This window comes from Exophiala aquamarina, assembly GCF_000709125.1.
Source record: "Exophiala aquamarina CBS 119918 chromosome Unknown aczIA-supercont1.56, whole genome shotgun sequence".
Taxonomy (NCBI): domain Eukaryota; kingdom Fungi; phylum Ascomycota; class Eurotiomycetes; order Chaetothyriales; family Herpotrichiellaceae; genus Exophiala; species Exophiala aquamarina.
In genome coordinates, this window is record NW_013550532.1 from 1 (window position 1) to 16,642 (window position 16,642).

At 52.2% G+C, this 16,642-nt stretch overlaps 3 protein-coding genes across 3 annotated transcripts; all 3 read left to right on the forward strand.

Annotated features, from left to right (window-relative positions):
- Positions 1-406: 406 nt before the first annotated feature.
- On the forward strand, positions 407-1,179 carry A1O9_13074 (uncharacterized protein; the record flags this gene model as incomplete). Its single annotated transcript, XM_013398008.1, has 3 exons — positions 407-695; positions 764-898; positions 1,016-1,179. Coding segments are annotated over 3 exons (588 nt in total), but the record flags the coding sequence as incomplete, so codon positions are not given.
- Positions 1,180-9,544: 8,365 nt separating this feature from the next.
- Positions 9,545-11,273, forward strand: A1O9_13075 (uncharacterized protein; the record flags this gene model as incomplete). Its single annotated transcript, XM_013398009.1, has 2 exons — positions 9,545-11,098; positions 11,154-11,273. The coding sequence occupies 2 exons, from the start codon at positions 9,545-9,547 to the stop codon at positions 11,271-11,273; spliced, it is 1,674 nt and encodes a 557-aa protein (XP_013253463.1).
- Positions 11,274-13,115: 1,842 nt separating this feature from the next.
- A1O9_13076 (uncharacterized protein) lies at positions 13,116-15,871 on the forward strand (the record flags this gene model as incomplete). The annotated part of the gene is made up of 4 exons (XM_013398010.1): positions 13,116-13,806; positions 13,912-13,979; positions 14,939-15,216; positions 15,289-15,871. The coding sequence occupies 4 exons, from the start codon at positions 13,116-13,118 to the stop codon at positions 15,869-15,871; spliced, it is 1,620 nt and encodes a 539-aa protein (XP_013253464.1).
- Between the last annotated feature and the right edge of the window lie 771 nt (positions 15,872-16,642).

Here is a 16,642-nt window from a genome sequence, read left to right on the forward strand (position 1 = left end):
ATCGCCCTGCTCTCGACCAAACCTTGGATATCTGATGCCGAAGTCATTCCCATGCCATGGAGGCTGGAGTACGAAAAGGTCGAGGACAGATTATGTTTTGGTTTCCTCAGCTGCGATGATTTCGTCCTACCACATCCTCCAATTCTTCGTGCTTTACGCATGATCGAAAAGGCAATCAAGAGAAAAGGCCATAATGTGAAAACCCCACTCGTTGATTTTTGGGGGTTCTGCTTTCTGCTTTCTGCTTGACGTTCGCTTCATGCACTAGACAGGTAACTGACCACACATGAACAGACCATCAGATGGAATCCTCCTCCACACCGCGAAGGAAGTCAAATACATGTAAATACTACGCTGGTCTCTATGAGGGGCAGATTCGCTGATAACTCTTCTTTCCTTGAACCAGAATCGATTCATGTACTCCGACGGCGGAGCAAATACGTGGGAGCAGCTGAGACTCTCTGGAGAAGCGCCGATTAAAGAACTGGTAGGTCAGCTGGGTGCAGGCCCCAAACCGCCCCTGAGCCTACTAGGGTTCCAGATGTTGGGTCAGCAGAGAATCGAATATCGCCAACGGTACAGGGAATACTGGAATTCCACGATCGAACAGACCGGAACTGGAAGGGCCGCAGATGCGTTCATCATGCCAGTTGCTCCCCACGCCGCCGTGATCCCGGGTAATTATTACTACTACGGTAACGAAAATTCCTTTCCTGCTGACTACATATGGTCTGCTGACACGACCCGGTCATCGTATATGCAGGCTACTCCGACGTCATCAACTTGCTCGACTACACCAGCATCGTCATTCCTGTCACCAAAGCAGACAGAAGCTTAGACGAAGCTGAAAAGCACTACATTCCGTTGAATAAAACGGACAAGATGAACTGGGAAGCATGTAAGCGAAATCCAAAAGCAACCTTCCCCTTTCTCCTGTTTGTTGAGAGGTGCAGAACGACGACCTCACTTCTTCAACTTCTTGAGTCGCCATTCTCATGCTGACACCATCGAGCAGACAATGCGGACGCGTACGATGGAGCACCAGTAGGCATCCAGATCGTCGCACGGCAATTCCAAGAAGAAAGGTGCCTCAGACTCGCCGGAGAGATTGTTGCAGCCCTCAAAGCCGAGAATATTGATTGCTTCGCCGTCGTGCCCGAAATGGCCAATCCAGGGTGAACATTAACTTATTTTCGCTGGGGTCCACCACTCTTGGGGATGTAAAGTCGAGAAAAGGACCCGCAACGCACGTGCTTCAATGGCGTGGGTTCGAGGGATATTATTTCTATTATAGTCGCGTACAGCCCCGAAAATACTAAATACTAAATACTTCCCTTCCCACCTGGTTCTTACCGTCGTGATCCACCACGACTCTCCTTGGCACCTCCCAAAATCTCTGCGTCACCAATACAGCTATGTAACAAACCAATCGTTACGATGTGACTTGAATTAACTTGGGTCGCCGTTCCCTCCAGACACCTGACAAGTTGCACTCCTTTGGCAGTGAAACGGCGGTGAACCCGGCTAACGTGGCATCCGGGGGAGCAAAGTCTGTGAGCCGATTTGAACCGATAGAACACCATCAATATGAGCCCACGACGCTTTGATGTAGGGCGCAGCTTGGGCAAGAATCCGGGCATGAGTTAAATGGGAGTAGTGGGCCCCCTCGTGTGCAGAGCCGGGAGAAACGTAACGCGGCCCATTTTAACTGGCCTAGAGAAGATGGTGGTGTAAGTTGGTCGCCTTCTTGCCCCGCTCCGCTTAGGATCCCCGGCCGCAGTGGTGCCAACTGTGTCTTAGATTCTGCTGGTTAACCTTTAAAACAGGGTGCGGACCAAGATGCGTTGTACCTGCTAATTGCCAGACCCTAGCCGGTCTGAGAAACCTTTCGATAATTGGTGAGTCCTATCGGAGGTCAAAATTGAGCGCCTGCCGGAGGACTATCAGATAGGTGAGATATTCTTAGCTACAGGACGTCGCGGTTCACTAACCGATAACCTGCCTTGTAGGGACAGTAAGGTCCGACACTAATGCACCCCTACGGTGCTGCAAACGATCTTTCATCCAACGGAGGCTCCGGAAGAGGTATTTTAGATCAACGGTCTCGCCGTCCCACCGATAACTCTTCTCTCCAACTGTCTCTGTTACAATATTATTCCTCGTTTCTGAATACACCCCTCTCGTGGGAATATCAGTCCAGTATTCCCAACGACATGGACGACGAAGTGCACGCTGATGATGACTATCCTTATCAGTGTGGATGTGTGGGGAATAGAAAATGTCACTGCGACGGGACATGCTCTATCAACCAAGAATGGACTCATCGCGAGGCACAAGTCTTCCCTTTGAAGGACAAAGTCATATTGGGAGTATTATCTAACAAATCGACATCCCACGTCTATCAGTGGACTGCGACCGGGGACATCTCTGTAACCCGGAGAAGGACTATAAGCTTCGGTGAAACTGAGGACAACCTAGCCCAGTTCCTAAAAACCTTGACCGAGGGAGAGTTTCCCGCGCTGGCTGGAGAAATCTCCGTAACCCGGAGACAGACGATGAGCCGCGATGAAATTGAGAAAAACCCAGCCCGGTTTCTAAAATTCTTGACCCAAGGAGAGTTTCTCGCGCTGACTGGAGAAATCTCCGTAACCTGGAAAACGACGATGAGCCTCGATGAACTCGACAACATGCTAGTCCACTCTCCGGAGATATTCCCCGAAGGAGAGCGTTCCGCCCTGACTGAGGTTATAGAGTCACGTAAAGTACAGAAGAGAACATGGGCGAACGTATGGAGATCGATCGCCCAGCCCGAACCGCATCTGCTTGGGGACGGTCGCCACCTCAGCCGCGGTTTGTTCGACAGCTCCCGGGGTATTGTAAACTTGTTATCGTCGATGTGGCAGCTTCATCAATAGCTTGGCGCATGCTCAACAATGGGTTAAAATTGCACTGGAAGCTTGGATTGGACGGTTCGTTGGTTCCGGATTGCACCCTCCTCTTGGTCGGCCTCGGCCACCGAGGCCGGACGGCTTCAAGGGAGGAAGACCGTTAGACCTAGGCATGAATCGCCACAACTCGGGACCCACGTTGGCATAGCGGCCGCCTTGGGTTGATGCACGTTGTGGATGGAATCCGGTGTCAACTCTCTCGGACTTCACCATCTGGATGGTACTGTTCTTCTTGCTCACTAGTTTGTCGTCCTCATCAGCGCCCGGGCTGCTAGAGGTCACTTCAGACATGCAGGAGTGACAGTCACAGAGTTCCACCCGGACCTAGTCACTTATAGCGTTTGTATGAAACATGGAAATATTCACCCCATAGTAAACCGGTCTCAACTTGGAAACTTCCGGCGCTTCATCCAACGGTCTAATCTCTCTCAGACAACGAGCAACTGTGCCCTCGTTTCAAGTTAGGACTATTGTAAAGGACTTCGTGATGTCGGCTCTCACAGAGCAGTACTAGATCCCAACCATCATTTTCCACAGCCTTACCCACCTTTCTCAATCTCCCGCTTACGGGATAAGCTGCTGACTCGCGACTTTTGATACTCCGTATACTCAAGGACTGAAATATCAAGTAAGCCAGAATCATCAATCTCACTCTCAGTTAGTGAGACAGTTGACTGGGCTGTGGCAGATGGTCCATCCTGTAACGGGGGCGTCTCGGTAGAAGCGTCCATAATTCTAGTTTTAACGGTAGGGACCGGAATCAGTCCTTCGGCAGCGCAGAGGTTCTTGAGCACTTGTGAGGGACCGCTATTCACCAGTAGGATCCAGAAACACCTTTCAATATGTTCTTCCGCCAATCCTCTTCAATGCTGCGGGAGGGCCCTTCTTTTCCACTGGCTACATGATATGCCGTCTTGCAGACACGCGCTTTGGCAACACTTGATACCCACGGCGGGTTAGACGATGTGTAGAATAATGGATCCTACATACAGTATAAAGGCTGCAACAGTTACATGTCTTCAGAATGAAATCAGTATTCCGGCCAAAGTCTCAACATGGCCCCCCGATACATTAAAGACGCTACGCTTCAACACCTCTGTGATGGGGCAGGGGTGGATGGCAAAGAAAATTCCGCTTCCGGCCTTTGTAACATGGTACTTTGCATTATGTTTCGAACTGACGACGGATACATACGTTGTGTTCCCTTAATACACGCAAGGTAACACAAGGCCTGACTATCGGGTGGGAAAATACACCCCAGGAGGGCAGCAAGTGACGGTCAAAATTGTCGGGGCTAAATCAGCGTTGCCAAGCCAGTCATATACCACGCGGTAAACCAAATGAAGAGCGCCGTTCGCGACAAAGGAGAGGATGCCGTTTCCAGGCGCTACCAGGCGCTACCAAGAAGCAGCCTGCTCAAATCTCATGGCACGGGTAACTGACCATACGGATGGGGTTTTCGGAGGCTGGGGCACCGAGTGTACGAAACGTCCACTCCGCCTTTCGACCCGTCCAGACCTTTAGCTCGCGGCGGTGGATAGAGTATAACTTACAGTAGTATAGTATGTACATGTACAGTCCAGTCCGTGAAACCACCGATAAAAATCATCCCAGTTTCGAGCCCTTACATCGCCATTGACCGGACCACAAGGATTGGAACACTTTCGCCAACAGCCGACGTGCAAATGGTGGGACAGAAAACCTGCCTACTTGGGTCTCGGAGTGAGGTTGGATGCGACGTCGCGAAATCAGCCGAGAGCCCAGTTCTGTTCGCCGACCTCCCACGGTAGAAGGACCGCGCAGGCGCAATTTTTCGGGTGGGGTCCGACAAATGATGACTGTTCCCGACCTCTTCCTCCACGAGGACCACCCACTGTAGGCCACCATTGTGGTTCCATCGCACCTGACGGCGATTTATTGCGCACGGGTGGTGAAGCATCGAATTCTGACAAGAGGATTACTTTAGTCAAATTAAGCAGACGTCCCTTCGGACGTAGGATGGCCTCAGCTGGCAACAGGAAGGGCAGTTCCGTCCGTGTGATGCTCCGTGGGCTACACGTCAACGTTAGACTCGAATTTTGAGACCTCTTGACAATGGAAACGAGTCAACCTCCCGATTTGGTTCCCCCTCCCCGCCCGCCCGCGTTTACGATTTCGAAGCCTCTCAGCGCAGATCTTCCACACCGAGATCGTGGTCACATGCCATTGACGTTTTCCGATACAGAAAAACCGGCGGCCCTTTGGTTCATTTGAGGGCCATTTCTGGATGCTGTATGAAATGGTCCACCGTTCACCTGGGTCGCTTTTCGAGAGCAGATGGCCCTGATCCAGGGAGAAGGCAGCCTCAAGGAGTGGTCGATATGAGAGAGTCTGGGATCCGTCCTGGCTTCGCGAGGCAAATCTTTCCTCTGAACCCCCAGGAAGGCCCTCTCAGATCCGTGGTCGATCCCCCCCGTTCGGCAGAATGGACGCACACTCACGGGGAGGACAAGGCAATGCATCGATACTGATGCGTTCGTCATCGCCCACCGACCCCAAGCCGTTCGACGATCCCCTCACGAACGCTTTTGTCTGCACCACGGCCGCGCAGTACGAACGGGTCCTCGGCATCTCCTCGGCCAAATACATATCGAGACGCGCACCTCACCTCTACCCGCGCAGTTTTTGGGCCTGGTCCAGTTTGCGCAACTGCATCGTCTGTCTTCTCAAGTTGGGGTTTCTAGCCCAGGCTCACTGTGTCTGCCTTGTAACCAAGACGCGGTTGCAGAAGGCAAATGGCAAGGACTCTCCCGTCTGGATGAACCTGACATGTTACGAGACAATCTGCCACTACGAAGCTGGGCAAGAACAGACGGCGACGGGATTATTCGGCCACCTCGTGTCAAGGATGACGACCCTCCCGGCGGATTTTGGGGTCTTGGTCCGGTACCGGGCAGAGAGGAGCATCCGATATCTCGTCTTGCGTGACGCGGGGGACCCGTGGCACGGAGAACCGGTCGCGCACTACGACCAGGCCGTCGGTCTGGAAGGAGAGGACATGGCTGATTACCTGCGCACGGTCGGCGAGGCTGTCCAGAGCAACGACGAGACCAAGTGGAGAGTGGCAGGGCAGATCCTGGGATCTCATAAGTCTTGTAACAGTTATCGGCTGCGAGACCCTCTGAGGGCCCTGGCGGTCATTTCGGGTGGAGGATCGGTCGAATCCCAACCTTCCGCGCCCGATCTATGTTCGATCGGGCCTCGGACCTCGACGCTCGACCTGGGTCGGACGCTCGGTGACTTGATCCCATTGACGGCTCTCGGTCCGGATCCACGGCGGAGAACGAGCGAGGATGCCCTCTGCCGAGGTCGTGGGCGGCCCGGCAATGGCGGTGCACGACGTCATGGTGGCGGGAGACGTCGTCCATGGGTGCCCGGTTGGAAGCAGGACGGAGAGCGCAAGCAACAGCAGAATTCACTCCGTCTCTAACTCGACCACTTTGTAGAGAGGAGAAACGCCATGCGAGATGAGAATGGGGGTTGAGACCGTGGAGGGCTGCGGACTGAGTCAACCCGCCTGTGTTACCCGTCAAGGAATCTCTCATCGCTAGAATTTCGTTGGCGGCCGCGTCGACGGCCGCGACGTTGTTAAAGCTACGGTAAAATATCTCCAAGTGTTCCGGCTGTGAAAGGAGATCGAAATCCCCGACATAATCATGGTGGTGTTCTCCTTCTCCATACACATGAACATCTCATGTCTTTGCTGGAGGTTGTGCACCGACATCGCCGGGTGGAGATCATTCCCATCCTGGAGGGAGTTTGACTCGCGCCATATATCCGAGTATCACTCCTTGGGAAAGACTTGGGTGGTCTCTTCACCTGGACGAATGCTGCCTCGGATCAGCCAGTAGTGGATGAATCGATGGGGGAGAGTAAACTTTGCATGACGATTCGTTGTAAGTTCTTGATAAAGGGCGAGCGCTAGTTTCTTGTGAAATATGACATACAGTAAACAGGATCCTGACATTGGAAAAGCTCAAATTTATCCGCCTTTTGCCACGAAATCAGTTCGTCCACAAACCCCGGGGATGGGAGGTATTCTTTATCGCCGAGGGACACCTGTAACTCTGCCTCGAGACCGAGTTTATCCGGTCCCAGGTTGGGTTCAGGCGTTGGATCCGGCGTTAGAGGTTGGATCTCACGAGAGTTATAGTGCCCGTCGCCTGAGCAGGATAAGTTGAAGAATACATAGACTTGCACATCGGGGGAAGGGGGTGTTATACAGGTACTATGGTAGTTGGATACACTCCTATTGAAACCCTTACACTTATCGGAGGAGTAGTTTTAGTCCATGATATTCATGCAGGAGAACGTTCCAATATATAAAGCAAGTATTATCACGTCCTGGCTTGAGGGGCGCAAGATATCCGCCCTTGAGTGGCCTCCATATAATCCTGATCTCAATCCAATTGAGTAGGTCTAGGCGATGCTTAAGCAGATGGTATTAGAGCGATATTCTCGTCTCCTATATTGAAGGACGCAATCCGCGAGTGCTGGCGTGCTCTAGACCAGGAGAAAATCGATTCGCTAATAAGGTATATGACAGCCCGGGTGAATGCGGTGATTGAGGCGGAAGGTTGGTATACAACGCTTTTAGGGAGTCAGATTGGTGTGCCTTGTTAATATCACTAGAAAGGCTTGCTCTTAGGCAATAGAATAAGCTAAATATTAGTTGCTTCGGTCAAAAAATAAGCGTATAGTGGTGATTTATACGAGGAGGGTAGGTTCGTGGGGTTGCCAAGCATAAGTGTCAAAACGGAAACTTAGGGCATAAAACTATCTTGTAGCCGTAGGCAGCGAAGCTCAACCCTTGCTTCGAAGTGAGTCAGACCCAGCGCACAGACAATTACAGACCACAGTTAGGAGAAAATTCCCACAAGCTACTGGCCAAACATGCTAACACGCAGCGCGACAGCCCATAGTGTTATCATCTGAACCGCTGAGAAGTACTGACCAAGGAGGATCGTTGATAAGTGGGTAATTAGAGAGGTGTGACACAGTAAACAACAAAGGGAACTATTCTCGTTCGGGTAACCTAAATATAGATATAGGATTGCCAACGAAGTTAACTACGAATAGTTCTATCTAGGGTAATGACCGCGTATATACAGCTTGAGCCTGGTCACGTGACGTAGGCCTCGTTCTCCATCGGCGACCGTTCAAGTGACCTGGTTCGTAACACATAGCCATTGTTGCCCCAATGTCTTGGATTTGTTCATTTGAGTCGTGACGCTCAATCCGAATTGTAGATTTGTGTAAAGTTGTGATACTGTACATATTGTGAATTTCAGCGGCAGGTACACTGGACCACGGCTCATCACAGCATACACTTTCTGCTATGGAGATGGTACTGTACTGGTTCAGCCATTAAGAGGAAATTATGGACAGTTCCACGGTACTCGTAAGTATCACCACCTTGCCACGTGTAATGGTTGTGGTTGTCTAACTTTTGGAAATGCAGCAATGTCACTACGCGAAATTGCAGCTTGCCTAACCCCTTTAGTCCCTCGTTTTCCACTCATACAACCCCAGTGTCGCTCGTGTGACTGGGTTCCGTGCCCAAAGATCGTAACAGGAACATTAAATAACAACGAAGGTCGACCATACTAAACCCCGGTAGAGCAGCCACTCCCACGAAACTCGCCACTGCCGTCGCTCCCAAGTGGGTGGTTGTGGTGGCATAAAGGCAGATGTCTGCCCCAATCAGCCCTGGAAGGTCTTTATATTTTGGGCTCATCACAAGTGGATGCCAGCCAGGCATGGAGGTCAGGAATCACCGAAAGAGGCGTCAGGACTGGCTAATTTCGTGTCTTGGCGAATCGTCGTCATTGGGGGAAAGACCAAAAAGGCATGGGGGCCAATTGGAATAACTGAATTCCTCTTTCAAATGAAGATATTGATTCGCCCAATCGCAGTCGATGCTTGCGGAACGTCGGAATAGATAAGCATTGTTCCGGAATCAGAGTGAGGGAAACTCCGCGCTGTTGAAACTCGATTCTACCGACTGCCCTAGGCAACCCTCTCTCATCACGTGACCTATCGGTGAAGAGCCAGTAGAGTACCGTGAGAGCGGCGGTTCTACGCTCGACACGCATATCTGACCGTCAATCGAGTGAGTCACCTTTAGAGAGTTGGGTGGTCATTCTACAGTACTGTACAATTCAGATTCCCCGCGGTCAAGCCAGGCCACTAAGGCTCACAGCGTTGGCCGAACTAGATGTGTTTGAACTTATTTTTGATTGGTGGCTTCCAATTTCTTTGGTAGAGCCCAATGGGATCTCTCAGGTGTCACTGTCAAACATGGTCAGGATCTATCAACCCATGAGATGTGACCAACCACCCCACGCCAGCTTATGCCAAATCCCTATGTAAGCGATCCTGGAGAATCCAGGCATCCCACGGTCAGTCTTGCGCGCTACAGTACCACGTCGAGTTCTTGGTGTCCCGTTAGGGTTTCTACCGCGATGATGAAGTGAGTCGACCCCGACACCTTCTCCTGGATTCCAGCTCGGTTCTCGCCTTCACGAGGATTTTCCACCAAGCCTCGCGAAGGCGACATGCTCAGATGGTATTCGAGACGCTTCATCCTTACGTTGCTCGTGTCTACTGGTGTGATGACGGTGTTTCTAGCCCTTCGACCACTTCTCGGTTCATCGGCGTCAATCCCCCTTACCAAAAGCAGTTTTGACTGGTCCACCTACCGCTATCACTATCCTCTACAGTCCACTGCCCCTCTCCCGTCGGGACAACCACACCTGTTTCCTCCAATCCAGTATACGTTTGGACCAGAGTCCAAACCCGCCGCCCTTCAGCGAAAATCACGTCAACAAGCGGTGCTGGATACATTCAAGAAATGTTGGCAAAGCTACCAAACCCATGCCTGGATGAAAGATGAACTGCAACCCATCTCCGGCATGAATAAGCAGACCTTTGGTGGATGGGCTGCCACACTGGTCGACTCTCTCGACACACTGTGGATCATGGGACTTACTCAAGAATTCCACGAAGCTGTACAGGCGGCCGCGAGCATTGACTGGGCCATCGCGTCAGGCACGGCATGCAACATGTTTGAGACCAACATCAGGCATCTGGGTGGGCTGCTGGCCGCGTATGACCTCAGCGATGAACCCGCTCTCCTGGCAAAGGCCATCGAGCTCGGGGACATGCTGTACGCCGGCTTCGATACTCCCAACCACATGCCTCCATTTTGGCTGGATTTCGAGAAAGCTCGAACCGGCCAGCTGGTAGCCGAGGATCATCAAATCTCGGCCGCCGTGGGGTCCTTCACCCTGGAGTTCACCAGACTCTCTCAGATTACCGGAGACTCCAAATACTACGATGCGATCGCCCGGGTGACCTCGGTGTTTCTGGAGCACCAAAACTCCACGCAATTGCCGGGGATGTGGCCGATGCACATCAATGCGCAAGATCAGATCTTCTCCGAAAGTGATTTTACTTTGGGAGCCTTGGCGGATTCCCTCTACGAGTACTTACCTAAGATGCACTGCCTGCTTGGCGGTTTGGAGCCCGCGTACGAAAAAGCTTACCGGAGAGCTATGGCGACGGCGATCGACCACCTGCTGTTCAGGCCAATGCTTCCAAATAACACGGCTGTCTTGGTCGCTGGTTCTGCATCGGCGACATCGGGGAGGTCTAACCTCAATCCAGAAGGACAACACTTAAGCTGCTTTGCAGGCGGAATGTTCATTCTGGGAGGAAAACTGTTTTCGCTTCCGGAGCATGTCGACATTGGCGCAAGGTTGACACAAGGCTGCATCTACGCCTACAATGCATTTCCCACCGGTATTATGCCGGAAATCTTTCGGATGCGGCCGTGTCCGTCATTCGAAGTGTGCGAGTGGGACGCAGATCAGGCCTCCGGAACACTGCCCGAGGGTTTTGCGGCGGTCCCGGATCCATCTTATTCTCTACGCCCAGAGGCTCTCGAAAGCGTGTTCATACTCTACCGTACAACCGGCAACGTGGAGCTACAAGATGCCGCATGGAAAATGTTCCAGTCCATCCAGGCCGCCACTGAGACCGATTATGCCAACGCCGCGATCGATGACGTTACAACCCGTGGCAGACCCTCGCAAAGGGATTCAATGGAGGTAAGACCCCGCCCCATCACCATTCGCGTCTGAGATATGCTGAAACACTCTCCAGAGCTTCTGGCTCGCCGAAACACTAAAGTATCTTTATCTTATTTTCTCACCGCCCGATCTTATCAACCTAGATGATTACGTCCTGAACACCGAGGCACATCCATTGAAAAGGCCAAAGTGACAAGCTCACTACCCGTGAGAGATCCCAGAGAGACTGGAACATCGGCCTTATTGGGATTGAGCCGATAGTACATATACGCTGGTCGATATCAGGTCCTGTCCATTAGGGTCATTGGCGTATGTTGAATGGATCTCACCCCTTGTCGTCCAGAATGGGAAGGGAATAAAAGAACGCGTCGGGATCGGCCCTACATAATTGATAAATCTTCGACTTTGATGCCAGCTCACACTGTATTGGATTTGTGAGGTTTGCACAACGCTGGACTTTTCGCCACCGCAAGCCCATCTGCGCGACCGAAAATGGGCATAAAGTGGCCGAGGCGGCAAGGCGGCACGCTCGGCCACGTGGTGAGCTGCACATAAAATGCTCGGCACCTCCAACCAACATGGGAACACCGAAAACGAATCTCGGAAACTTCCAGGATGTTCAAATCAGAGTAGCTGCGCTACCGATTTAGCTCTTATACCCTGGATGCTCTGAGTATAAAGCTCCAGAAGTATGCACAAAGCCTTCCTCTTCCCTGTCAATACTGACCTTTCCATCAAGTGTGTGGCCCCGGCGATCCTCGTGTTCCGGCCAGTGGTGCTTCTGACAAGCCGCTCCACAATACTGCGTTTCCTTCATTATTGGATAGACCGCTCAGGCATCCAATTCGCGCATTCCAACGGAGTCAGTGAGACTGTCTCCATTATATGACGGTTTCACACGCGTAGGACGGTGGAAGAAAGACATGGTACTGTTGTAGGGTTATATTTGAGGGACCAAGAGATCTTTTGGGGGGGGGGGGGTGGTTACTGCGAGACTACAAGGGGATGCGCCGCAGTAGTAGCTGATTAAATTGTTTGCTTTTCGGGATTAGTTATGGGTTTTCTTTAGGGAGGCATTCTTCAAATTGAAAGAAGTCTTCTAAATCATACATCCTAGCGTACCCTAAGTACAGTATCGTAAGAATGGAATAGCTTCTATATAATTATAACGGTGGCGGAGCGGAAGACTCTCCTGCGGATGTGTCGATACGCGGTCCATGGGCTGTTCTCCCTCCTCTATAAATTTGGTGGCGGGGATGATCTTCTCTCGCTGATTTCGCCTCATCCTGAACTCCTTCAGCTGATACCGAGTATTGCGCCGATATTTACTGCCCCAGGAGATCTGCCCCCGGCAACGGCGCCGTCGCGAGCACAGTCCTCCCAGCCGCACTCGCAGACTGGACAGTGTCTCGGCCACTCATCACTCGGTTATCCTAGGGTAAAGAGGAAGCTTTGAACCAACACGGCAAAGAAGGCCATCAAGGCAAAGAAGCGGAAATTAGAGACTGCCACATCGGCACTCCAGGAAACACGGCAGGGGTTTTCCATACCAATACCACCATCCCCTCGACCCAGCACACTGGTGTGGAAAGCACGACGTCCCCATCACGAAGTGCTGCAACCAAGTTCGCCGGTGGAGAACTGCTCGGCCTGCGCCACCAAGCAGCACGAGGGTTTCTCCTTCCCATGGACGGGGAAACCCATCCTCTACGATCTCTCGATGAAATCTCGACGAAACCTCCGAGGTGGCACTGCCGTGACGATGGCAAGAGCGGGGTCTCCTATTTTATGCCGCCCGAATCACACTCGAGGGACCAACGAGACTTGGCTTTCGCCAGCCACAAGATTTAGATTCCTTTATCGGTTAGGTTCACCGGGTACCGCTTCCGGAAGAATCTAAGCTATATAATCCGCGTTTCGAGACCACTTCTCATCCTGTCTTTCTCCTCCTCTCTGCGCAAACGATAGAACATTTGTTTTCTAACCCGCAATTCTTGGGATGGAAATCGAAAAAATAAAAGCATGGCCCTTGTATATGTTCGGATCTTGGCGCCTGATCTCCTACAAAGCCATCAGTGTTACCAATCCTGATGACTTTATATATCCTATGGGTGAAGACTGTGAAGGCCACCTGATGTACGCGGAAGGCGGCCACATGTCAGTCACTATACTGCGTAAAGAAGGCACTTCCTCGGAGAGCGCAGATATCGCCGCGAATACTTTAACTTACGCCGGCGGCTTCGGGTTCTCTAACCTTGTCGAGGATCCAAAAATGATTATGCACTACGTTGGTGACACGAGCGTCCCGAGAAATAAAACGCTGCAGAGGGTGGTCAACCTATCATGGGAGGACCGGAAAACTTTCTTGACCTTGTCCCCGGAAGATCCCATCCAAATGGAAGGTACCGACCGAATGCTGGAGGTGAAATGGCAGAAGCTACCCTCATTGGTGATCCCATTGGGAGAGGACGTGATTTACCGTTGTCTGAAACGAGGATGCGTCAAGCTCTTTCTATCTCGGAATGATTGGAGTCGACATGATTCGGAACACAATGAACCGGCACAATGGCGGTGTCCCCTCTGTTTCATCTCATTTTACAAGGACGACCCTGCCTTAGACAAGCACCTCGAGGACGACCATAAAGAAAAATGGGAGTATGTCGATGGCGGAAAGGACAGGTGGCACACCAAGGCAAACCATCAGGAATCCTTCTTCTGTGACTTCTGTAAGGATATAATCCATCACGGCTTGGATGGCATGGCAGCCATAGCAGAACGGTTGCGTCATCTTGATGGACACTTCAAATCAGGAGACAAATTGACAAATTGAGTGCCTCAAAGCCCGGTTTCCGACGGCCATATCTTACAACCAGGCATCCTCCGAGAACGACAAACATTGGTCGGTATCGCACATTTACAGAGTGTACGGCCGCCAGCCCGCTGAAAGAGATGATAGGATAAGAGTTGTGGCCATGGGACTCGAGGTTGATGGATGTTACGGTAGTTTAAATTCAGATAGGAAGCGATCTTTTTCAAGCAAGCTGGCCTATGATTAAGCTGGGCTGTGACCGGCTAGATCTTACATCGGCGGTCGCTGGCTCAGCCGCACCCCGTTGCCGGTGTTTAAGCCCTGTCCTACAATGTCACCTCATCACCCCTGTCGCGCCTATATCTTGCCACGTAGACGCGTCATACAGGCTTGACCAGACTCCGATGTGTTTTGCAACTCGGATCTTTCGACTTATCTAGCAAGCGTCCTAGCCTGCTGCAGCCGTATCATGTCTGGACTAACTCAGACATTCAAGTCTAAGAGGGGTCCCTACTTGGAATTCACCAATCAGGGTGACAGGGGCAATGGGACATCTTATCCCGGCAGGTCCCACGTGGCGATCTGGGCCAGGACAATGGACGAAATCTGCCGACTCATAACTACTGTAACACTCCAGCAAACACAGGGTCTTGGACACCAGAAATATATCTCGGGGGGCCTGCCAAGCTTCTTTCGTTAGTTTCTTGACCCAATTGTACAGCACCCCGAAGCAGAAAGCAGTTCTCATGACCTCGTTCTCCACGGCCAAGTAGGACTGAACATCAACGGCGTCGAGCAACGTGGTGAAAGAACGTCAAAGAGGAGATCAATGAGCATGATCGACCGCGCAATATGTGATTGGCGACCGAAGCGCCTTAGATGAGGGCACACAGGATGGTGGCGGACGGTTGGATGACCGTTGGAGCAACGACCAGGCGGTAGGGATGACTGTGGTAGATAGAAGTCGTTCGAGACAAAAGCTTTTGTCGAGCAGACCCGACATGTAAATTGGCATCCGCACCTGAAAGCCAAGACGGGAAAATGGGAAGGTTTCCCGACGACGTGGACTAAAAATAGCGCTAGAACCGCGCAACCATTTGAGTCGGACCACGACGTCCGCACTAAGGAAAGGGTCCAGCCCACGATGCCATCGCCTGTTCCCGCTGGAAAAGGAGGATCAACAGATGGGATATTGGTACAGGGCGGTGGTGGCCATTCCCTACCTACCACTGCATCCTTGTAACCGCCCTCCAGGGGAGCGGGAAATGAAGTGGAATCCCTGGGGCCTGACCACCCCGACGTCTCATGGTGTCAGCCGTGGCCTTGGGTGAGCGCGTATTTTGGCGCCCTACTCTGGCGCCCCGATGTCGAGGATCAGTTGACCGTGGGATTCTAAAAGGGGCCCTTCCCTCGAAGACACGACGCGGCCCTCTACTCTTCTACCTTCTCACGCCAATCGACCTGATTCTACGACCATGCACACCTGTGGTAGTGCCCGCTCCGCGAAGCGACGGAGAGCCAACACAGGCGGCACTCCCATCGGCAAGGAAATAACTGTGTTCGACGATCCAAGCTCTCCAGCATCTCCCCTTTCAGCTCTGGTCAAGTCGCCGGTCTCGGATGACGACAAAGAAAACCAGCCTCAAGGTGGCTGGACGCGATCTCCGCCGGCCAGCCGGTGGAGCGTGCTTGACGAGCAGCCTCTCAGTCCACAGAGCTCCGGCGACCCTTCCACGGAACGGATTCTCCTCTTTTCGGACATATGTGCCCGGGCTGAACCGCCTGATGGCGACCTGATTTTACCCTCGGGGTTGGTGCTTCATCGGCATGTCAAGGAGGGACGGAGATCATCTCAAATGGAACGTATTTCTCGAGGGGCCGGCTGGTTGGATCTTCACATCGGCTGGCGGCGACCGACCGAACGTCCCATCTGGACTTCAGACCGGTCGATATCGAGCGCAACTTCATTTAAATGGGGCTAACGTGGACTGCCTGAAGCATGGAAGGTGTTCAAAGTTCCCACAGTCCGCTCGGACTTTTATGCGCCACGAAGCTAGCCGTGCTTTCCCCGACCCAGGCGCCCTGGAGTGACTGACTTTTGGCCAGTCCGGACACCTGTTTTTGAGCAGGAGTAAGAGAAGATGCCATTGATAAGGGCCATGGCTGACGTTGCAATTGCAATCTGAAGCCTCGGCCGCCGTATCCTTGTCTAAAAGGCTGTTCACTGGATCCAAGAGATTCTTTCCAGGCGTTCTCGCAAGTCCTTGTTTCCTACCTGAGGATATCTAGCAGATGAGAAATTCAGAGCCTTTCCGTTCATGGGAAAAGAAAGGGAAAAGACTTAACTTACGCGTCCATCAGATCGCCTCACTCCGTTGCCCGACCCCAGAACTGGCGCCGCGCCTATGGAAGGGTTTCCCCAAACATCTCGAGACCTTGCAAGCCTTCAACCTAATGCACTTCAGTCTCTTCTCTGATTTGAATCTGCCTACAGCGGGAAGAAGAGACGAGAAGATTGCGGGACTCAGACAATACGTTGATCTTCAGAAGGTTGCCGAGGTTGCCTGAAGAGATCCACGCAGGACAGTGCGAGCTCAGAGCGGGTTTCGCGGGGAGACCACCGAAACCCTGGCGTTCTGCCACACCACTTTCTCTTCCGTCTCCGGAAGATCGGTCACTCGACTCCCTTGGACAGGTCAAAGTACCAGCGTGGGCTAGACGGCGGCCGTAGATCTTGGCACTATACTTTACGG